At 33.1% G+C, this 24,508-nt stretch overlaps 3 protein-coding genes across 4 annotated transcripts; 1 reads left to right on the top strand and 2 right to left on the bottom strand.

The window, feature by feature from the left end:
* Positions 1–507: 507 nt before the first annotated feature.
* On the bottom strand, positions 508–2,734 carry LOC123906804 (ankyrin repeat-containing protein BDA1-like). Of its 2 annotated transcripts, XM_045956800.1 has the most exons (3): positions 2,045–2,731; positions 1,227–1,435; positions 960–1,131 (listed from the first exon to the last, which is right to left on the bottom strand). In XM_045956800.1, exons 1-3 carry the CDS (start codon positions 2,642–2,644, stop codon positions 1,098–1,100), a joined length of 843 nt encoding a protein of 280 aa, XP_045812756.1. In that variant the 5' UTR covers positions 2,645–2,731; the 3' UTR covers positions 960–1,097. The 2 variants fall into 2 exon arrangements, with proteins under 2 accessions (XP_045812755.1, XP_045812756.1); XM_045956799.1 differs by having other exon boundaries at positions 508–1,435; positions 2,045–2,734.
* Positions 2,735–5,922: 3,188 nt separating this feature from the next.
* LOC123904377 (zinc finger MYM-type protein 5-like) lies at positions 5,923–7,158 on the top strand. The gene has a single exon (XM_045954051.1). The coding sequence runs from the start codon at positions 5,923–5,925 to the stop codon at positions 7,156–7,158; it is 1,236 nt and encodes a 411-aa protein (XP_045810007.1).
* Positions 7,159–17,210: 10,052 nt separating this feature from the next.
* On the bottom strand, positions 17,211–18,793 carry LOC123906805 (protein JINGUBANG). The gene has a single exon (XM_045956801.1). It carries the CDS (start codon positions 18,633–18,635, stop codon positions 17,304–17,306), a length of 1,332 nt encoding a protein of 443 aa, XP_045812757.1. The 5' UTR covers positions 18,636–18,793; the 3' UTR covers positions 17,211–17,303.
* Positions 18,794–24,508: the final 5,715 nt, after the last annotated feature.

Below are 24,508 nucleotides of genomic sequence, written 5' to 3' on the forward strand. Positions count from 1 at the left end.
CTCGTTTTCGGAATTCATTTTTCTTATTCCTTTTGGTTGAAAAATTTATGGAAGATACTAATCTCTGACATTATAACAAATCAGTAACAAAGCATTCTGATTTCTGAAATTACTTTGTAATATAGGTCCCATGCAACAAGGCTCGAGGAATTTGATTTACACCAAAAAAAAATGACCAAGACTAATAAAAAGCATTTGAAAGAAATATTTTCATGAAGTTAATCTACTATGAAGAATATATAAGCCACTAAGTTTGGTCTAGTGGTGAGTTTGGGTTAATATGCATGAGGTTCTAGGTTCGATCCTGATCATCTACAGCCATTGTAAACCAGATAAATGTTCCATTATAAACCAAATTAAATGAAGAACATATAGCCATAGTATAAAAGAAATTTAAACAATTAATGCTGAAAATTAGTCTTTCTTTTGAAGGATCGGAGTTATAGAATCAATCTTTGCAAAAGACCATCACACTCACACATCATGCTGCTGAGTAATCAATTTTCATCCAAACAACAATTATGCACTTACATTCTATAAAAATACAAGATATGATTAAATTATTTGAATACAATGACTTATAATTTGCTAAGGAAAACAATGAGAAGGAGAAAATTGCAAATCCAATCCACGTTGAGGTATATTGTTGTTTGTGAACCTGCCTGACATTGGTTTGAGTTGCAGATGTACGTCAAGAGTGACCGTGCCATCATATTTATCTCGTGACAATAACCTTCCTCCTATTGAGCATCAATTTAAGTCTATAATACTGTGAAATAATGATGACAACAAGCATGACAAACAGATATGTCAAAACGACTACGGTATTGGAATGTGTAGGGGATATCATCCACATAGAATATAGATAACTAATGGCAAAACAACTCATTGGAAGCATGAGCAATGGTGAAGATACCATCATCCCTCTTGGGGCCATAACAAGTATTATTATCATTGATATCGAAAAGGAAATCATATTCAAATATGAAAACCAAAAGAACACACTTTTTGACATGACCGATTTCCCAGCACTTGGTAGTGTAGAAGAGATAGTAGAATTGGAGGAAATGATGTTTGCATTGTTGTCACTAGCAGCATCAGATTGATGTAATCCACCAGGGGGACTCAGTACTGTTTGATAGGTAGCCGTTACAATAAGAGTGAAAATTATCAATAAAATGTTATGTTGCTCATCCGATACAGTACTTCTAAAACGATTTAAGTACCTGGAGCAAAAACCTATAATGGTGATCGGTGAACTAATCCTTTCTGCTTGTGTTCGAGAATTGATGACTTCTGAGCCAGGTTTTACTCCAGAACGAGACAATAATTTTTTTATTTCTTCACTTATTGCCATGTCTAATGTTGTTTTGTCCTTCAAGTTCTTTGCGTTCAGATATATTACTGGAGAACGTATCAACAACAAAATCGTTTTCTGTACGCCATCAAGTAATTAAAGAACAATACATTTGTTAGAGATCATTCTTAATATTAGCAACTAAAAATACTGCTAGTAGCTACCGTTGGTATTTAGAACATTTCTTTTTTTTTTTTTTTGGTATAAAAGAGGGTCGAAGCCCAAGCTTCATGAGAACATATTGAAGGAGATGAAGAAAGTTAAGAACTAACAGTCAGTTAACGTTTTTCATAAAACTAACAGAAAGATAACGGAAAGGATGAATATATATGATATGACCAACATAACTATACTTAAGGGACCAAAATGGAGCAAAAATTAGTTAAGGAATCAAAATAAAACAAAAAAATAAGTTAAGGGACTAAAATAACAATTTAATTTTTTTTATTAACAACTTAAAATAACAAGTAACAGTCCATCGAAGATAACTCAATTGGTATGTAAAAAGTAGAAATCCAGACTCGAATCCTCATACTCCCACTATTTCATCTTAACAAATGAAATTCTAACCATTATACTGTTCGACAAAAAAAGAAGTAACAAACATGATATATATATATATATATATATATATCAATTATAAGAGATTGAAATAATATAGTACAAATTAAGGGAATACTAAATTACCTTTGGATGGTTATTTTGTACTGAAATGTGTAAAATGGTGTTGTCATCCTCATCCTTCCAATTTAATATTTTTTTTTCTAAGCTCTCAGCATTTTTGCCAGCATAATTCCTAAGGAAGGAAACAAGGAGATGAAGAGCATCATAGTTGTTATTTTTGGCAGCTATATGCAGAGCAGTCTCACCCCACACAGTCACGTCTTGAAGGGAATCCGGACAAGCACGGATGAGCACAGCTAAAATATCAACATCTCCAATTTGACTAGCAAGATGAAGAGGAGTCAACCCTCCCTTCCCTTTGACTCTAACAAGTTCCTTATTCATGTCAACAAACCACAACATCATCCTCTTGTTTTGTATCGCAAGGGGGATAGGGCTCAATCCTTCTGGATTTAGTTTCAAAGCAAATGAAGGTTTCCAATTCATAATCTCAATGACAAAAGGGATATGCCCCTTAGATGCCGCGATATGCAAAGGAGTTTCAACTAATTGTTCTGAATCTATGTCCGCTAAAATTGATGGGTTATTTTTAAGTACACTGTAGAGGAGGTCTATATTACCCTCTTCAGCTGCAGGTCTAACTATATCAACAAGATTGCTCATTTAGATTATATTTGAACTGCAAACTCTTGGCTAGCTATTTGATATTTCGAGCATCTACTGCTCATATATATAATAAATATAGAAAAGTATTATTTAAACACATCTTTTTAACAAAAATACAATAAAAATACATTTTTATCTTTTTTTAAATATTATTTATATGTTTCGATAACCGTGCTATGAGTAAATAGAATACCATGTTGTATTTTTGTTTATCTTTTTGACGTTGATATAACATTACTCTTTTACATAAATGTTATCTAGACATTCTATATCCAACAAAAATACAACAAGCAGGGGCATTTTTGCCATTCCAACAATAAAATTAAGGGTAATTTAGTAATAACAAAAGTCCTTTCTTCTTGTTCAAAAAAACAAAATCCTTTCTTCTTGCTTCACTTTCTCTCTCTTCATTGCAACACCACTCGTCCGTCATCCGCCGCCTTCACTCCGTTCATCCTCGCCACCACGCCATCACCCAATCAAGTCGTTCACCAATTCCAGTTCTCATCACCACCAAATCACTGACTCGTCCACCACCACCACCGTTTTTCTTTCCGATCAGCTGCAACCAACGACGATTTTACCTTAGAACTTCACCTTCACGACGTTGCTCTTATCGGTCCGTCGTACTGCAACTACTGATGACCATGCCGTCGAGCTTATGTGTGTTAGAGAGAGAGAGAGAGGAGGAAGCACGGTGAGAGAGAGATCTAGATCTGAGAGTTGCAAAGAAATTTGTTGCAACGAAGGCAATAATAGTTGAGCTAAATTATGCTATGGAACCTGAACAATTATATTGATGGTGCTATCAATGATACTTTTAAATTCAGAAGTACATTGATCAAACATTATAAAGTTAGGAGAAAGACATCACATTTATGGTAGATAGGGAATAGGGACCTGATATATAAGTCAATCTTATGGACATAATCAGAGCGATCGTTAAGATGATTTCCAAAGCAAAAAAGAGAGATGTTCTGGTGTATTTGCTGGAGATGACAGATAGGGTATAATAATAATTCTGCACACATAGAGTATCAAGTGACTAACAACAATATAATAAGAGATAGATCTTTATTAATTGTTATTCGATGAGTTGTTGTATACATAAATACATTATTTCTAATATTTTTGATGTATATATGTTACACATGCAATCATTCGACAATTAGCCCAAAGTGTACCAGACAAGTGTTTATTCTATATTTTACTGATTGCTGCAAATCTGGACAGATAGTTGAAAAACTATCCGAACAAATATGACCAATACAAGACACGTTATAAAAACCCTCAAAAAGGTTGAACTATGATTCAACTATTAGACTCGTTAGAATCAGACAAAGTATATGATATTCCAAATGTCATACAATGCCGAAGATGTATGGTAGTTGGAATATCATATACTTAATGAGTCTAACTAGTTGAACCTAGGTTTAATCCCGTTGAGAATTTTAATATGGTGTCTTGTACCGGTCCCTATTTGTTTGGATAACCCTTCAATAATCCCTCTGGATCTGCACCAATCAGATAAAATATATAAATAAACACTCATCTGATACACTTTTGGCTGACTGTCGAATAATTGTCTCCAAAAATATTAAAAATAATACATTTATATATGTCAACTCATCAAATAACTATGAATAAGAAAACCTAGCTACCTCTTATTATATCATTGTTATTTGTTAGTCACTTAATACTGCATGTGTACATAATTATTATTGTACTTTTCTGCTCATCTCCAGGAAAAAAAATGCACCGGAATATCTCCCTTTTTTGCTTTGAAAATCATCTTAGAGATTGCTTTGATTATGTCTGTAGGAGTGACTTGTATATCACGTTCTTATTCCTTTATCTACCATTTTGGAGATGTCTCTTCTCCTAATATTATAATATCTGATCAATGAATATAAAATCATCATTGATAGCGCCATCAACACAACTTTCAGGTTCCATAGCATAATTTAGCCCAACTATTACTGCCTTCATTGGAACCCTTCTTGCATTCCTCATTGGTCGACAAACCATTGTTGAGAACCTATTTCAAACACACACAAAAAGTTTCATTTTTAATACGATGATTTTACAAAAAAACTAAATTTGACTTTGAGTGACATGACACCAGTATCCAGTGTCAACCAACTTTAAGGAGTGATATGCTACGCTTTTCAACCATAAAGCTTTTCCAACTGTGGCAACACATATTTACAACTTGTAGCTACAATTTTTGTTCGTATTGTATTTTGACTTGTTTAGCCGCATATGCATGCTTTCTTTATGTTTTTGCCTTTTGGGGTGAGTACCGCTTATACTTCAACCCGGCTTGTGGGTAAAGTACTATTTGTATTTTCTTCCATTGAAAAAAAAAAAAAAATATCGCAGCCGATGCTTTGCTTCCCCATGAGATTATAGGGTCTTTGGAAGATGGAGATGGTGGGGAAGATGCTGAGTTGCAATGGAAGAGAATGGTTGATGATTTGCTCAAGAAAGGAAAAATAGGAATTGTCAGGGCCGGCCATTGGGCCAAGCTGCCAATGCTAGGGCTTTAGGCCCCATATATATTTTTTATTTTAACAAGGCCTCAAAAAAAAAAAAAAAGCCTCCAAAATAGGAGTAATAAGTTGCACGCGTGTGAAAAGGAAGGAGAGAAACCTAACGCACGCGTGACTTCCATCGTTTCAAATTTTGGCCGCTTTTCTTGGCTCTAGAAACTCTTCTTCTTCCACAATTACTCACTAACGTCTCTATTGCATCAATTTCTCCAAAAAAATCTCATATCATTTAATTTTCCCATCAAACTTTCACTTTAAAAGAAGGAGATGTCTTCCAACTTTCACCAAGGTTCTTCAACTCTCTTCCAACAATTCTGCAAATTTATACAAACTCAGTTCTTAAAGGCTTTTCAATTTCTGCAATTCTGCAATTCTAGTTCTGTTGTGATACTTCAATTCTGCAATTCTAATTCTGTTGTGATACTTCAAGGCTTCAATTCTGCAATTCTAGTTCTGGTGTGATACTTCAAGGCTTCAATTCTGCAATTCTGGTTCTGCACTTCTTCAATTTCTGCAAATTTATTGTTGTTTCTGTGTTTTCTGTGATTCTGTCGGCAACAAAAATTTCTACAAACAGGTTCCTTCTTTCTTTTAATCTCTTTTATTTTCTTTAATATATTTGTTTAGTCTATTGTAGTTGTAGGTAAACAAGTTATTTGCTTTAGCCTGTTTGTTTAATCTTTGATTGAGTTGTTAATTGTTTACTTATTTTAAAATCTATAAATGTCAACTCGAAAATATGAATCGGGCTATTCAAAACTCCTAAAAAAGAGAAAAGTTGAAGCTTTGATTGAATCACAAAAGGGGGCTTTATTAAAATTTGTTAAAAAAAGTAAAAATGAAAATATCGGTGATTGTTCGGTGACTGGACAAGTTAATAGTGTAAACCAAGCTGAAAATGTAAACCGAGAAGATATAGTTGACGAACAAGTTAACAATATAGATCGTAATGAAAACCGAGATGAGATAGCTGACGAACAAGTTAACAATATAGCCGCTAATGAAAACCGAGAAGAGATAGTTGACGAACAAGTTAACAATATAGATGCTAATGAAAATAGGGAAGGAATAGCTTGTGAAAATGAAACTACAGTACCGATTAATAGGCAAGATTCTATTGATTCTGACACCCATGTAGATAGAGAAGAACTATTAGAAGAATCATCTCAAAAAAATATATATGACCCAAGTCAATGGATAACTATTGACACAAAATTGAGAGATTTATTAGTAGAAAATGGTCCTGTAAAAGTTACCGATATAGATTTTCCTAAAGATGCATATGCAAGACGCTTTTGTTCATCACTTTACATTCAACAACTGTCTAATGGAGAAAAGCGTGAAAGAAAATGGTTAGTTTATTCTCAAAGTTTAGATAAAGTGTTTTGCTTTTGTTGTAAATTGTTTAAAACTCTTCCTAGTACAAGTAAATTAGCTCATGAAGGTAGTAATGATTGGAGAAATATTAGTGCTAAGTTGAAGAGTCATGAGATGAGTAATGAACATATTATTAATATGAGTTCATGGATTGATTTAGAAATGAGATTATTAAAAAATAAAACAATTGACAAGCATGTTCAAGAAAGAATTGATAGAGAAAGAGAACACTGGAGAAATTTATTATTTAGAATCATTGCGGTTGTTAAAACTCTTGGAAAAAATAACTTAGCATTTCGTGGAACAAACGAAAAGATTTATCAAGAAAATAATGGGAATTCCTGTAATGCATTTGTCGCTTATAGAATAATGTTAACGATTCCTGTAACTGTTGCTTCAGCAGAAAGAAGTTTTTCAAAAATAAAATTAATAAAATCTTATCTAAGATCAACAATGTCTCAACAAAGATTAAATGGATTGGCGTTATTATCCATTGAAAAAGAAATGTTAACTCAAATTGATTATAATAGTTTAATAAATGATTTTGCATCTCAAAAAGCTCGAAAAATAAAATTTAAATAAATATTATAATAATATTTTTTTATTAATATATAAAAGGCCTCAATTTGAAATTTGCTTTAGGCCTCGTATAGTGTTGGGCCGGCCCTGGGAATTGTCTTGCTGATGCTTTGCTTCCCCATGAGATTATAGGGTCTTTGGTGTGATGCGAGTATGTGTGGGATCCCCATGGAATTGTCTGTGGTATTGGGATTGTCGGTGTCTTAATTGAGTAAAGAACCTCGGAAAGGGAAGATTATTACTTTTAAGGCCGAGCCTAAGATTATTACAAGTACTGTAGCAAAGTAGTAGCTTTTGGTTTTTCACCAAAATAGGTTGGTGAAGACCGACCGGGAAGCCAGAGAATGTGAAACAGAAAACAACGTGGCAAGGGAAAGGTACATTTTTTGTTCCTGTTAGATTTTTTTTTCAACATGGGCCTCATGTATATTGGCCCGTTTATTGAAATGGTGTATTTTTTTGTGTTGAAAGCTATTTTAGGTTACCAATTGTCGGTCGTTTCAATTGTGATTGATGCTGAACTTGATACAGAGGATCACGGTTCGATCTCCAGCAAATATGATTGGGAGGAGACTGGAACCACTTGATGTTAGAACTGACCCTCGAACCAGATTAAACTGGTGGTGAAAGAAAAAAAAAATAGGTTAAATTTAAGTTTTTTTTTTAATAGTTTGAGGTTTTAATTTTTTAGTTTGAAAGAAGATTGAGGAGAATATAAGAAGATTGAGTTTAAAATAACTTTCTACATATCTTTTAACCCCTATCCCCCATTACAAGTATGAAACTCATATAAGTCTTTTTCCTCACGTTAGGCATGAAAGAAGAAAATGTTTAGATCCATTATTTGTGGTCCAAGAAAAATATTTTACACGTTGTTTTACTTACTTTTTAAGTCATGGTTTTTTATTGAATTTCCCCTGTAAATTTCACACCACAAGAGTTTGAAAGAAAATTTTGTAGACCAATGTTTACGAACCTGGATTCCATGCAGTTAGGGAGTGGTGTATTCATGCAGTCAATTCATTATCTACCATTTGATTGAAATCAAATGATCCCGATTTAATATTATAATATATACCAAAATATGTTGATCAGATCTAATGGCTATGATTCACCTGTAGTCACTTTTTGACTGCAGAGAATCCATATTCAATGTTTACTCGTCAAATAGTTGTCTATTTTCTTCATCAAAACTAAAATGAAGAATCGTGGCTAAACACTTATACTATAGGTGTTATTCTATCTCAGAAAAATAGGAAATTGATACAAGGTTAACGATCCAACTTTACTTAAAAGTATAAAATCTCAAGTTTCTTTGTCATAGGAAAGTTTAGATTCTGTTTCACACGTGGGGCAAATGAAATGCTGAAAAATGGTGAATTACGTGATTTTAGGTACCGGTCCACGTGCGAGGCGGATGGAAGTGAGTGTGGGGCGGGTGTACTCTTGTTCTTGTACTTTGTGCGGGGAGCATCAGCCACATATTTGGTATATATATTTGCGAACTCTGACATAATTTTGTATTTGTATCATCTTCAATTTTCTCTCACGTTTTCTCTCATTTTTTCTTAATTCAAGGGTTGATTTTCTCTCATTTTTCTCGCAATGTATAGAGTATATGTTATTGCAACTCCAATTTAGAACCAAAACATATCAAAACCAATAAAAAGAAAGGACAAAGATGATCTTCCATAACAAAATAAAGGAAACATCTCATTCTACATAACAAACTAAAAGTAATGAATAGAATCAAATCAAAGGAACACATATTTGCCAAACTTTAATGTCACAATCAAGACTACCACTATAATCTAACATCAAGGCCTAGAAAATAAATCAAAATAACAGCAAATTTCCATAGCATAAGAGGTTACTTTGATAATTTCAGGAGACGCGGGAAGATTTTTAGGAAGCACGTAAAGTAAATTTTTGTTTATAATAACCTTCTATCTCATTTTTTCCTCCAAACTACTCATATAGAACTTCTTAAATAAATACCCACTTTAACACAGATTAACCTTTACCATTTTTTCATTTCTATTTACTTCTATCCACTTAGTTTGTTTTGCGACTTATTCTCCCACCTCAATCTCTATATATTTAGGTCATTTTGGTATAAAATAGAGTACAACTTATAATGGATACTACATCCGTCCCAAATTGAGTGACACAGTTGACTATATTGCACTATTCACACATATTGTTTTGACCATATTTTTCTACTAACAAATAAAAATAAATATTAGCATATAAGCTGTTGTTGGATTCGTCTCGATCAGTATTTTCAAAATATCAAATTTTTATAATTTTTACTATAATATAATTAAAAATATTAATCGTCAAAGTTATGTATCGGCTTGCGTGAAACAGTCAAATGTGTCACTCAATTTAAGACGGAGGGAGTAGTTTATACTAAGTTATTATAGAAATATTCCTTCTTTGTTTTCCTAGATTATTTCTTTGAGCAAATTATAGAAATATTCCAATCAATTCTCTTAGTCACTTTGAAGTGAAATGTGAACATTCAAGATTGTATGGACATACTTCACACAATTCCATGTAGACCCATTGGGTTATTGACTTATGTGTAGTATGACACTGACACATTATGGAGGAATGAGATGTGCTATATAGACACAAAAAGGTTGGACAAAAATACGATATCATATTTTATTCAGTCACAGTACGGATATTGAGATGTGCGACAAATATTAAAAAAAGTAAAATGTGTAGTTTTATTGTATTTTTGTCAAAAAATTGTGTTTGAATAACATTTATCATGGAGGAATTTACGCAAGGAAAAAAATGTAATGTAAAGCTCCAAAGTCAATGCACTTTAGTTTGACTTGTGCAATACATTCCACATTTCTTTTTCAATATGTTTTCAACAAGACAAAATAAGTGCTTGTCAACATTGGTTTTGCTTCTTTTGCCTGGCCCAACCCAGCTCAAGTGCTCAACAAAATAAAATAAAATCACGATAGGTCGGCTGATGGAGAAAATTATCCCTTTAATCTCTACCTTTTAAATTCTACTCACTCTAATCCTTAATATATAAAAGAAAATTATTTTTTAAATTCATAGATTAATTGATGTATTTAATTTATTTTCTAGACCAAATAAATCAATTATTTTATAAATCTAAAAAGTAAATATTTTTCTTATATTATATACTAGAGAAATTAGTAGTATTTTTTAGTATTTTGGTGAATATACTCACGCGTCTTAATATTTTGTTTGCGAGTTTGAAGATAAGAGAAGGAGGGGGATTTTCGAGAAAAGGCAGTTTTTGAAAGAAAAAAAATTAGAGAAATGTTATATATTTATTGATAGATTTTTTGACTTGTGATCCGTTTGTTTAAACTATTTGTACTTCAATAAAAAGAAATTCCATTTTTCCCTTTTTGTTTTTAAAAACATTTTTTTTTAACAATAACCAACCAAGACTGTTTCTTACTCAATATTGATACATCGATCGATCTATTATGAACTAGGTTGAAGCTCACTCTCATATGAAAAATGTTGGATTTGTTAGGTGTGTATTGATCATATGTAAGCTAGTTAGATGCAATGCTCATGAGCAAGCTTGCCAAGCCTATGAGCCAGGCCTGCTGTCAAGGCACGCGCGTGCTGCAGCTGAAGCTTAAGGCGCAAGTTAGCTTAGTTTGAGTTTGTTAAGTTTGTTAAGTTTGTTAAGTTTGTTGTAACTAACTTGTATCTTGTACATTGGCTATATAAGGCCTTGCTATGATCAATGAAAGTCAAGAAGTACCATTTGCCTTATCAATTGGTATCAGTTTACCTTCTAAAGATCCAGCCTTTGCAATAACCGTAGTTAGTTACAAAGTTTTTCATCGCGTTCTTGCTTGAAGATTCCATGGCGGATTCAAGCAACTACCTGCAACCATCAATTCCCAAGTTTGATGGTCACTATGATCACTGGTCGATGTTAATGGAGAATCTCTTGAGATCCAAAGAGTATTGGAGTCTCATCGAGGATGGAGTAATTGAGGCTCCTGCAGGAGCAACTCAAGATCAAATTGAAGCTGCAAGAGAGAGCAAGTTGAAAGATTTGAAAGCAAAGAATTTCTTGTTTCAAGCAATAGAAAGATCCATTCTTGAAACAATCCTCACTCGCGGTATTGCAAAAGAGATATGGGATTCAATGCGCCAGAAGTATTGTGGATCCACCAAGGTCAAGAGAGCTCAGCTGCAAGCTCTGAGGAAAGAATTTGAGATGCTGAACATGCGAATTGGTGAGTCTATTGATGAATACTTTTCAAGAACACTGAGTATTGCCAACAAGATGACAAGCCATGGTGACACCATCACTCAGAGCACAATAGTTGAAAAGATCTTGAGATCTTTAACCTCAAGGTTCAACTATGTGGTGTGCTCAATTGAAGAGTCTAATGATACCACCACAATGACTGTGGATCAGCTGCAAAGCAGTCTGCTGGTTCAAGAACAAAGAATGAAACATCAGAAAGATGAACAAGAGCAAATTCTGAAGGTTTCTAATGGTGGAAGAGGCTCAGGAGGTAGAGGAGATAACTCTAATGCAAGGGGTCGTGGTAGAGGCCGTGGTAGAGGAGGAAGAGGAGCAAAATTCAACAAAGAACTGGTTGAATGTTATAAGTGTCACAAGTTAGGTCATTTTCAGTCAGAATGTCCTAGTTGGGAGGAAGACAATGCAAACTATGCTGAGTATGCTGAGTTTGATGATAGGGGAGAAATCTTGCTAATGGCTCAAGGAACAAAGTCTAATGAATCTCAAGATTCAATCATTTCTGATGCAAAGAATGAGCTGTGGTTCTTGGATTCTGGCTGCAGCAATCATATGGTGGGAAATAAGAACTGGCTCTTTGAATATGATGGCACTTTCAAAGATTCAGTTAAGCTTGGTGATGATTCAAAGATGGCAGTTGAAGGAAAAGGTAACCTAAAATTGCATATTGAAGGTTTTACTCAAGTACTTACAAATGTTTACTATTTGCCTGGCCTGAAGAATAATTTGTTAAGCATAGGCCAATTACAGCAAAAGAACCTAACTGTTATCTTTAAGAATGATACTTGCAAAGTTTTTCATGAGGAAAAAGGGTTGATCATGGCCACACACATGACAATGAATAGAATGTTTGTTATCAAAGCACCAGTTATAGTCCCTCACTGCATGAATGCTTCAAGTGATGGCAATGACAATGCCAACTTATGGCATCAGAGGTATGGCCATCTCAGTTTCAAGGGTATGAATGTGCTGGCTCATAAGGAAATGGTGATTGGTTTGCCAAAATTGAAACAGCCAAAAGAGGAGTGTTCCAATTGTATGAAGGGTAAACAGCAGAGACAAAATGTGCCAAAGAAAAGTTCATGGAGAGCTAGTACCAAGCTTGAACTTGTTCACTCAGATATATGTGGTCCTATTAACCCTGAGTCAAATGGAAGAAAGAGGTATTTCATGACTTTCACAGATGATCTAAGCAGAAGAACATGGATCTACTTCATGAATGAAAAGTCAGAAGCTCTAGCAATGTTCAAGAAATTCAAAGTGATGGTTGAAAATGAGGCAAAAGAGTCCATTCAGTGCTTAAGAACAGACAGAGGTGGTGAATATACCTCAAATGAGTTCAGTGAATTCTGTGATCTTCATGGAATTAAGAGGCAACTCACAGCTGCTTATACTCCTCATCAAAATGGAGTATCAGAAAGGAAAAATAGAACCATTATGAATATGGTTAGGTGTATGCTTAGTGAAAGAAGTGTACCAAAAACTTTTTGGCCTGAAGCAGTGAATTGGTCTGTATATCTGCTTAATAGATCCCCTACTTTTGCAGTGAAAGATGTCACACCTGAAGAAGCTTGGAGTGGGATCAAGCCATCTGTAAGCCACTTCAAAATTTTTGGCTGCATTGCCTATGTGCATATACCAGATAATCTGAGGAAAAAGCTAGATGACAAAAGCATAATATGTGTTCACTTAGGTATAAGTGAAGAATCAAAAGCATACAAGCTGTTTGATCCTGTAAAGAAAAGAATTCTTGTTAGCAAAGATGTTAGATTTGATGAGAAAAAGCAGTGGAATTGGGAGAACAAGGTAACTGAGAAATCAAATTCAAGTCAGCAAGTGATTGACTGTGAAATTGATGTAGAAACTTGTTCAACAAGTAGTCATCATGATCATTCAAATGATGCACAAGTTCATGCACCTGATGATGCTAGTAATGCCAGCAATCCCCTCAGTGAAGAAATGGATCTAACTGTATCTGATTCAGAAGAGGAGGGAAACAATGAGGTAAATGAACTAGGCAAAAGAGTTTCAAGGAAACCTAGTTATTTGAATGACTATGAGGTTGGAGATTATGAAGCAGGAGAAAGTAGTGACAGTCAAGCCTTTTTCAGCCCTAGTGAAGATCCAATGACATACAATGATGCAGCTAAACATGATGTATGGAAAAAGGCTATGGACACAGAAATAGCAGCAATTGAAAGCAATGACACCTGGGAACTAACACATTTACCTGCTGGAGCAAAGAAAATTGGTGTTAAATGGGTTTATAAGACTAAGTACAATGAGGAAGGAAAGATTGAGAAACATAAAGCTAGATTAGTTGCAAAAGGGTATTCTCAGCAGCATGGCATTGATTACAATGAGGTATTTGCACCTGTGGCCAGATGGGACACCATAAGAACAATACTAGCTATAGCTGCAACAAACCACTGGTATGTGTTTCAGCTTGATGTGAAAAGTGCCTTTTTACATGGTGAATTAGATGAAACTGTATATGTGGAGCAACCATTAGGCTATCAGAAGAAAGAAAAGGAGATGGTGTATAGACTGAAGAAGTCTCTCTATGGTCTGAAGCAGGCTCCAAGAGCTTGGTATAGCAAGATTGAAGCCTACTTCTGCAGAGAAGGTTTTGTCAAGTGTACTCATGAACACACATTGTTTGTAAAGAAAGAATCAGATGGGAGAATCATTATTGTGAGCTTGTATGTAGATGATCTCATCTTTACAGGCAATGATCAAAACCTATTTGATAAATTCAAAACATCAATGGAAAGAAACTTTGCTATGACTGACTTGGGCAAGATGAGATACTTCCTTGGGATTGAAGTAAAACAAACAAAAGAAGGGATCTTCATGTTTCAGCAGAAGTATGCTTGTGAGGTTCTAAAAAGGTTCAATATGGAAAGCTGCAATAGTGTATGCAACCCTATTGTGCCTGGAAACAAATTGAAGAAAGATGAAGATGGAATAGCTTGTGACTCAACCAGCTATAAACAAATGGTGGGTTGTCTGATGTATCTGCTTGCCACTAGACCTGATTTAGCATTTTCAGTTTGTTTAGTAGCTAGATTTATGGAGAGGCCTACAGAACTTCATGTTGCAGCAGTGAAAAGAATACTTAGGTATGTGAAAGGGACTGTGAGCTATGGTTTGTGGTTTGAAAAGGGAAAGGATGATGAGCTGGTTGGATGGTCAGATTCAGATTATGCTGGAGACCTTGATGATAGAAAGAGTACATCAGGGTATGTGTTCATGATTGGTTCAAAAGTTGTGTCCTGGTGTTCCAAAAAGCAGCCAATTGTGACCCTGTCAACAACTGAAGCTGAATTCATAGCAGCAGCCAACTGTGCTTGTCAAGCCATTTGGTTGAATAGAATACTTGATCACATCAGCAGCAGGAAAAAGGATTGTATTACATTGTATTGTGACAACAGCTCCACAATCAAACTGTCAAAGAATCCAGTGATGCATGGAAGGAGTAAACATATTGATGTTAGGTTTCATTTTCTCAGAGATTTGACCAAAGATGGAAAGGTACAGCTGCTACATTGCTCATCCTTTGAGCAAACTGCAGATATTATGACTAAGGCCTTATCCCTTGAGAGTTTTTGCAAGTTCAGAGATATGCTTGGATTGTGTAAGCTTGAAGACATAAACTGAAGCCTTGACATGGTTCAGTTTAGGAGAGGCAATGTTAGGTGTGTATTGATCATATGTAAGCTAGTTAGATGCAATGCTCATGAGCAAGCTTGCCAAGCCTATGAGCCAGGCCTGCTGTCAAGGCACGCGCGTGCTGCAGCTGAAGCTTAAGGCGCAAGTTAGCTTAGTTTGAGTTTGTTAAGTTTGTTAAGTTTGTTGTAACTAACTTGTATCTTGTACATTGGCTATATAAGGCCTTGCTATGATCAATGAAAGTCAAGAAGTACCATTTGCCTTATCAGGATTATATATATGAATAGTATGATTTGGCCTCCATATTACTATTCTTACCCCAACTACACACGATACCTCTCGCAACGCGTTTAATTGAAAGCCCAGTTCATTGCTCATGATCACCCCAAAAATTATTATCTTCTTGATTGGGGCACATCCTTTCACATTCCCGGTTCCTTTAATATACCGATTACCTATTTTAAAGTCTCATATTAGTTGCGAGATTATGTATTTATAAATAAGGTCAATTTTCACTTTACAAGTCAATTTTATAGAGTTGAGCTAGTCTCAACTTTTAATTCTAAGATGGTATCAGAGTCTCTCCACCTCATCCGTCTGCTATTAGATTTCTGATCGGTCCGTCCACCATTTATATTTGCGTCCCAAGTCCAATAGTGTTGGGCGAGAGGAATTGTGTTAAGAAGTCCTACATTAGTTGCGAGATGACATGAATATGTGTTTATAAGTGAGGATAATTCTTACCTTACAAACTGATTTTGTATGGTTAAATTAGAGTTAACTCTCAATTGTAAGATTATCATGCATTTTATTTCTCTCCAATTTGTTTTTATGTTGGTTATATCATAATGCTCCTCTAATATGAGCAACCACTCAGATATTGAAATCAATTAAGCTGGATTAAAATTTTTTTTACAAGTAAATACTTCCTCCTAATAGGCATGAAAGAAGAAAAATATTTAGATCCATTATTGTGGTCCAAGAAAATATTTTACACGTTGGTTTACTTGCTTATTAAGCCATAATTTTCTATTGAATTTCCCTGTAAATTTCACACCACAAGAATTTGAAAGAAAAGTTTGCCTTTAAGTTTCTAGATAATGTGTCCTTTGTCCCAACTTGCAATTTGAAGTCTCATACACACAAGAAAGGACCAATGTTTACTCATATAATTTTGTCTCTTTTCTTGGTAAAAAAAAGAAGAAGGGAGGTTATAGGCAAATAGATTGAGTGTAGTTATTAATCCATATACAGTCAAGCTGTAATCATCGGATTAAAATCTTCTGACTAAAATTAGACGGTTTGCATAAAAGTTATGATTTTGAATTCAGAACATTTCAATCAAAATTCGATGAAACTACATGCAATCATGAATGACAATTGTACCTAATCTGGGAACAGATTGTCTGCAATGTAAAGCTTCTGCAGTACAATCCTAGCCATATGTCTAATGCTACATTCAATTAGTCAAATATGATTAAAGATATAGATTAACACCGTACACTCTCCAAGTGATAATTTAACCGGAGAGAATCCACTCCCACCTAATCTTCATACACTTTAGATACTATTGTATCTTGGGAAATTAAAAAATTGATACATAGTTACTTAAAAAGCATGAAAACAAACTTCAAAATATCTATCTATAAACTATGGTTAACAATTGGAACTGAAGTTGCAGTTGTACAATTTTTTAAAACTTTGAAAGCTACATTGATCATTGGATTAAGATGTGTAATACATGTTCCTAATTCAACCTAAATTTTTTTGATCCACTCTTTAGATTTTAACCGGAGAATGAATTTGAGTTAGAGACGAGTTTGTTTGAATATATAGATAGGTTTGACTCACTCTTTAGATTATACTCAATCTTAACCTACTTACAAATTTTGGTCGATCTAATTACTTAGACTCTACCTATCTATATATTCAAACAAAATCGATATTTTTTAAGTTAAATGAGATAGAATCAAGACGAGTCTTACGTTTGGGTTGAGTCATCTTCGCCCCAAACAACAATTCACTTCATCAACCACATTTTCTCGCAATATATAAAGTATATGTTATTCCAACTCCAATTTAGAACCAAAGCATATAAAAACCAAAAAAAAAGGACAAAGATGATCTTCCATAACAAAATAAGGGAAACATCTCATTCTACATGACAAACTAAAAGTAATGAATAGAATCAAATCAAAGGAACACATATTTGCCAAACTTTAATGTCACAATCAAGACTACCACTATATACAAGATAAGAACTACAATCATCATCGTCATCATCCCCACCATTCTTACCTCTTTTAGAATCATCTATCATTGCCAAACACTTAACTGGTTTTCTATGACCTTGCAAAACAGCCAAACAACTATAACTTTTTTCATCAATTCCTCTTTTCCATATCCTAATACTATTATCAGCTGATCCACTACAAACCAAATTATCCATCGCAACCAAACACAATATAGCCTTAGTATGCCCTCGTAGGGCGCCAACCAGATTCATCGGACCTTGACCCAGTTCAGAACAATTTTCAACATTGTTGTCGATTTTCTCCCAAACTAAAATTGATCTATCACAAGCACCAGAATACAAAATTGACCCATTTTTATTAAGTGCTAAAGCATTCACAGATGATTTATGCTTCTCCAATGTTCCTATCAAAAAGTGCTTTTTTTCACCTTCATGATTTTTTTTCTTCCAAATTTTGATCTTTTTATCAGCTGAGCCAGTATAAACAATTCCATCAGATGAAACAACAATTGCATTGATTGCATCTTCATGTGCATTTTTCACTGACTCTAAACACTTAAAATCAGAAACTCTCCAAATCTTGAATGTTCTATCCCACGAAGCAGAGTACAGAAAAAAACCATCTTTTGAAATAGCAAGAGAAGAAACAGCATCAACATGATTCACCCATGTACATTTCTTATGTCTTCGAACTTCGACATAATTTTTCGATGAAAAAAGCTTCGAAAATCTATCATTGAATGTTGGAAGTGTTGCTATACATTTGAATAGTCTCTGATCATGATTAGTACTATCACTAGTTGCTGTTATTTTCGTTGTTGTTTCGATTTTCCAAACTCGGATTTTATGATCTTGATGAGCACTAAATAACATATCATTAACAACAATCATTGACTTAATGGTTGATTTTGATCCATGACTAATTGAAACCAAGTTGTTTGTGTTATTTGAGGATTGAAGGGCAAAAGGGTCTTTATCAAATCTTCTTATTTCACTATTGGAAGAGCCACTATAGAGAAATTTGCTATGAAGAGTGAGGGAGAAGATGGGAGAAGAATGACCGTTGATTGTTGTAAGAAGTTTGTGATGTGTGGTTTGAGATTGTTGTGAGGAAAGAGAAGGAACAGAAGGAAGACTTGGTTGTGAAGAAATTGATGAAGAAGTTGATGATTCTGAATGAATATGATCATGGGAGTGAGGTTCTGTTTTTTCATGCTGTTGTTGGTTTTGTGAGTAGCAACATAAAGGACATTGAAGAAGTCCCATTTATTTTGATGATGTTGTTCTTTGAGATTGTTTGGTTGGATTTTGGGTTTTGTTGGAGTTTGGAAGAGTGGTTGGGTTTTATAGAGACAAGTTTGTGTAGAAAATTGAAATTAATTAAAGTAAGTAACTGTTCATGTTAGCAATTTGTGTTTAGAAAAATGGTCAATCAAGGTGTTGCCGGTGACACAATAATAGAGAATGGATTATACTCTCTATACCAAATTATACATCACTCTGAAGAAAAAATTTATATCAAATTATAAGTCGTTTTACGATATCAATGAAGTATTGAATGTTATTTTTCTTATTGGAGAATGTTAACTTGTACCCTTAAGGCACATGTTAAGGAAGTAAAAATAAAAATTATTAAATGTTAATTTGTGCATTTTGACTTTTAAAGCATTAAATTTCTTATATCATTAAATGTTGAATTTCTATTTTGGTGTATCTTAACATGTGCCCTTTAGGGCACATGTTAACAAAACCCTTTATTATTATATCCATAATTATTTATTACTTTATCTTCTTTTAATTTTTCAATTTATCTTTCTCATACAATTAATATATATATATATATATACACGTAGGATAATTACACTTGAATGGAAGGCAAACGGGCAACAAGCTGCGCCGCTAACCCTTTTTGAATGGCAAAACCAATCCTTTTAAATACTACATCTAGAGACCTCGGAGACACCACATTGCTAATATTGCTATGCATGACTCTTTGAACTCTTTTCAAAATATTCACAATTTTATAAACTGACTCATAATTTTTTTTCATACAACATTAATTGTATTTCTTAATATGCGTAAAAGCGTCAAAGTAACATACATTACGATACAGAATGAGTAGTATTAAGGATTAAAAGTTCACAAGACAATATTAAAATTATGAGTAACATATACCTTGTGTTAGTACGGTTACAAATTTGAAATGAGTTAATGAGAATTATACAAGGCAATTACTTGATTAAAAGTTTAGTGCAAAGCAATGAGAACGTACATTTTGTCTTGTAATGCAGAGGTTAAAGATAATTCTGAAACCTGATTAAAAAAAAAAATTGAAAAATTTAATGTAAATTATTAATTTATGTAAACAAAAAAATATTGATAGAGTACATCAATACAATATAAATTTAAAATCCGTAAAATCAAGAAGCATAAATCTCCGAATAAACTAGAAATATCCATGTTAATAACATTAAACAACAAATTGCATAAGTCTACATATTTGACTATATTGAAGTGTCCGGAATATCCATATCACCAGATCCGTAGCATTATTGAAACCAAAGTCATTGATTGAATTTACACTAGATCAAACTTAATTCTTCAACCTGAAACAAATAAACACCACACTAAGGTGAAAAAATAAAATACACTACACTAAAACGAGAAAACAAAATATTATGTCAGTTAGAGTTAGAAGAAAAAAATTAGTTAGGTTTCATAATTTTTGTGAATTAGTGTTATATGGAGAGAGTAATTTGATGTTAGAATCCTTCCTATGATTTTTTTTTTTTCTTTTGTATTTTTTTTGTATTAATTTTTTTTTTTAGGGATATGAAACTCCAATTATCTAGAGTTCGATCACAAGGTTAGAAACATATAATTAAAAATGGTTCCTATCAAAAATTGAATTTAAATGTTGCCAAACAATTCATTCTAAAGAGAGCTTATTTCAATCGGATATCTTAATTTTCTTCCGATGAATAGTAACGTGTATTTGGCTTATTGACACCTTTTAAGTCAAATCAGATTTGGACAATAAAGAATTTACATTATTTGGGTCAACAAGTTAGACTACATACAAAGTGGAGATCAAAATCATATAGAAAGGGCTCCAGCGTGGAATTTGACATGAAATTCTTTCTTTCTTTCTTTTTTGTTGTATTAGTTTTTAGTTTAGCCCGTTTTCGATGTAGCCCCTTGATTGAAAAGTTACTTTGCAATTTAGAAGTACTTAGTTTGAAACTTGACATTAGAAAAAAAAAAAAAAAACTTTTTAGTTTCTCATAGAAAGGGATGTTAATGTAGATTGAAATGTGATATTATTTTCATTTTAATTTTTATGTATTAACTTTCTAAGTTTTGGGTATTCGGCCCTCTTTTATATAAATAAATAAATAAATAAAATTCTGAGTGGAAATAATTTCAAATTGAATTGGAAGATAAATAAAATCTAGCTAACTGAAAAATATTCTACCTACCAATTAAATTCGAATTATTTTGAACAATTTTTTAGTACTCATATTAACCATTTAATTTATGCACTTTATTAATATAAAATTATTTTCATGAAAGAGAATTTGATGTGGAATTTTGAAGAAAATGCACAATACTTCCAAATTAATTATTGGACCCATTGACAAGTTGGAAAAAGCTTTCCAGCACAAAAGATTAGTGATACAGATACTATGCAGTTTTTTTGGTGCCACTAGCTGGTTTTGCTTAGATAAAGCCAGATGATTCCACAAAATAGGTAAGATATATACAAGTTGGGAAATTTCCTAACCTTTACTTTTTTGGTGAAAAATATGGAAGCTACTAATTAAAGATAATCATATCCAATAGAAATCAGGTATGTTTGGTGTATGATCAAACACCATGTTTTTATATTGACTTATGATAGTTATGTATATCTTGTTTGGGACCCAAATGCATTATTCTAATCATTTTCTTACCACTTGCACAACAATAGCTAATATGCATATTTAATTTATAAGCCAATCCAATTCCATCATTCAGCATAGATATAGGATCACTTTTGAATATATTTATTAGAAATAACTAGTGGTTAATTTGTAGATTAGGCCATGAATTTTTGTTTATATATTGTCTAGATTGCTATTGTCTATAAAAAGTGTATAATTTTAACTGTTCTTTCTGTTTTAAAATAATTGATTCATTTTAATTTTTTATAAAACATTAAAATTTTTTAGTTATAGTTTAAATTTATATTATTTGTATCACTCTCAATTCAATATTTTTTACTTTATTAAAAATATTTTTCTCATTTTCATTTTTTAATCTGTGTAAAATTATCAAGAGAATTACAATATTCTAAAAATATCTTTGGGAGATGTTTGTAAGAATTAAGAAATTTGTTTTACTTCAAGAATATGACAAAGCACATATAGATATTAGTAAAACTTTAGTCAAAAGTAAAAAAACCCGTTCTCTTGTCTTTTGGCTTCACTTCAAGAACACTGCAACATTTTTGTTAATGAAAAAAAAAAAAAATCTCCCCACACCCATGTGTTTCTTTTCTATTCATGGGTGTTCATTTTTGTCCTTGGATAAATATTTCGGAATGCATTTTTTAAAATTTTTTTGTCTTGTAAAAAAACTTTGGAATATAATTTCCGAAATTTTTCCGAATTTAAACTAGAAAAACTTAATAAAATTTTGGAAAACGCGTTCCGAAGTTTTTATGCAAGAGAAAAAAGAAAAATGGGGTAGAAAGGAAACACGGGAAGAGAAAAATTCAAAAAATGATTCATTGATTAGAAAACCCAGCTCCAAAATGGATTGGGCCAAAAAAATAGAAGGGATTTCTGCTATCCACACCCTATTGTGTTTATTTTATTTTGGTTGTAAACCAAGTAACAATTATTAGAAGAAATTCACACACACAATCATAAGATCTTGGATTCGAATGATAATAAGGTGGCCAAATGTATTTAGTGGTCTTTTAAGTTTTTAAGTTTTACTATGTAGCAGTTAAATCTTTTTGAGTTTTTTAGATAACAACTAGGTCCTTGAAGATTTTAGATAACAAATATGTCCTTTACATTTTTAAATTGTTGCACCGCTACTATTTCGGTTAACCTCTGTTACCTTATTGCATTGTAGTCGTTAATGTTGTCTTCCACCATGGTATTGGTGGATATTTTGATAAACTAGAATGGTAATCATGCAACAAGTTTTTGTAACAGAAGATAACTGAAAGAGTAATTGTGCAACAAGTTAGAAACTTAAAATATCTATGTTTATTAGAACCTAAAAGAAAAACTTAATGACTCTTAGATGCATTTGGCCTAATAAGATTAAAAACATGTTACATGCACATGAAATATAAGTACCGAACCCAAAACTGCTTAAGGTTGTGATTGGTAGAGGTGAAAAAGAAGAAAGAGATATGATCCCCTTTAACTAGGTTTGAGATATTAATATGTTTTTGCAAATCCTGAAGCCAAAATCTTTGGCAACATATTCTTGCATAAGGTGAATTATATGTAAGATGTCTTCAAATTCAAATATCTAACTTTATATGACTTTCAACAAATCATTTGTAAAATAATATCACATATAGAACAAGATTCCACAATAGTTGTTATTAAGAAATATTCGTGAGTTATACTAACTCCTTCCGTAACACTTTATAAATAAAATTGTATTTTAGGTTTATCATATATTTAATGCATCTAATATATAATGACCAAATACATTAACAATCTTTCGATTTCTAAGTTCTAGCCAAATGCATTCACAAGAAAACAACATATTTGATGTATCCCACGTAGTGTTGTCGTGCACAATTACACACAAAACAAAGCTATTTATTTATTAATTTTTTTGACAACAAGCTATTTATTTCTTGGATATAAACTAATAAACCATACCATTACTGAAAACAAAGTTCCAATTCAAGCGAAAATTAAAGAATTTGCTCAAGATAATTATATCCACTACAAACTACATGAGATGGCGCGGGTCTCTTTTAGCTTAACTAAGGTCTTAAGTTCGATCTCTGTCTTGGGCATGCAGCAGTGTTAAAACTCTTAGGAAGAATTTGCCACCCATTTGGGTCCACAAGTCTCGAGAGATTAGTCTCTGCAGTTGCGCAGAGAGATACCCGGTTTACACCAAAACTAAGCAAAATGACATTTTGCTTTTTGTACTCGGTACCGTATTCGTACCTATGCATATTCCCATGTGGACATATAGTTAAGTAGCTTCTTCCCACTTAAGTCGTGAAGGAGAGATTTATTGGCCGAGTCCCTTCACACGCTTGTTTTTAGAAAGAAAAAAGATACTCCCTCCGTCCCAAAAAGAATGACCCATTTTGAATATATGCACTATTCATATATATTGTTTTGACCATATTTTTCTACTAATAAATAAAAATAAATATTAACATATAAGATGTTGTTAGATTCGTCTCGATGAGTATTTTCAAAATATCAATTTTTTATAATTTTTACTATTATACAATTAAAGATATTAGTCGCCAAAGTTATGCATTGGCATGCGTGTTTTGGTCAACTGGGTCATTCTTTTTGGGACGGAGGGAGTAGTCATTTAATGAACTTGGCCTATAGCTAGAAAATGATGGTACCATCTACTTATTAATAAGTGAAGAAAAAATAAGTAGAAGCCAATTCAATGCTGGCCTATTTACTTTTGTCATGTGTTTTGGGTTTTTCAAATTCTTCATTTTTCATTTCTAGTCATCATCCTGTCTTAATAGGGTGTAGGGTCATACAAAACTTCAAATATATCAAAACTTTCACACTTGATTTAGTGTATACAATTTGAATTTTCGACCGTATACTCATTCTTGAAAGCTACCATTACCTTGAAAGCTCCCAAAAGTCCACGCATGGGAAACTAGAGGGCTGGCTCAACACGTGTAGAGGCCTAAAGCAAAAAATTTAGTAATAAGACGTTAAAATGTAAAATTTTACAGGTCTAAAGATCGAACCTTGACGTCCACAAGTCTTAGCTCAACTGACAAAAAATGCCAAAATTATTAGGCTGAACGTCATGTTCGGAGTCTGAACCCCGACTTTCTCACTTGTGTGTGTGAGTTTATAATGGTTTTGCCATTTCGTCTATCTACCAAAAACAAAAAATCGAACCTTGAC

Source organism: Trifolium pratense, linkage group LG2 (genome assembly GCF_020283565.1).
Source record: "Trifolium pratense cultivar HEN17-A07 linkage group LG2, ARS_RC_1.1, whole genome shotgun sequence".
In the NCBI taxonomy this organism is placed as follows: domain Eukaryota; kingdom Viridiplantae; phylum Streptophyta; class Magnoliopsida; order Fabales; family Fabaceae; genus Trifolium; species Trifolium pratense.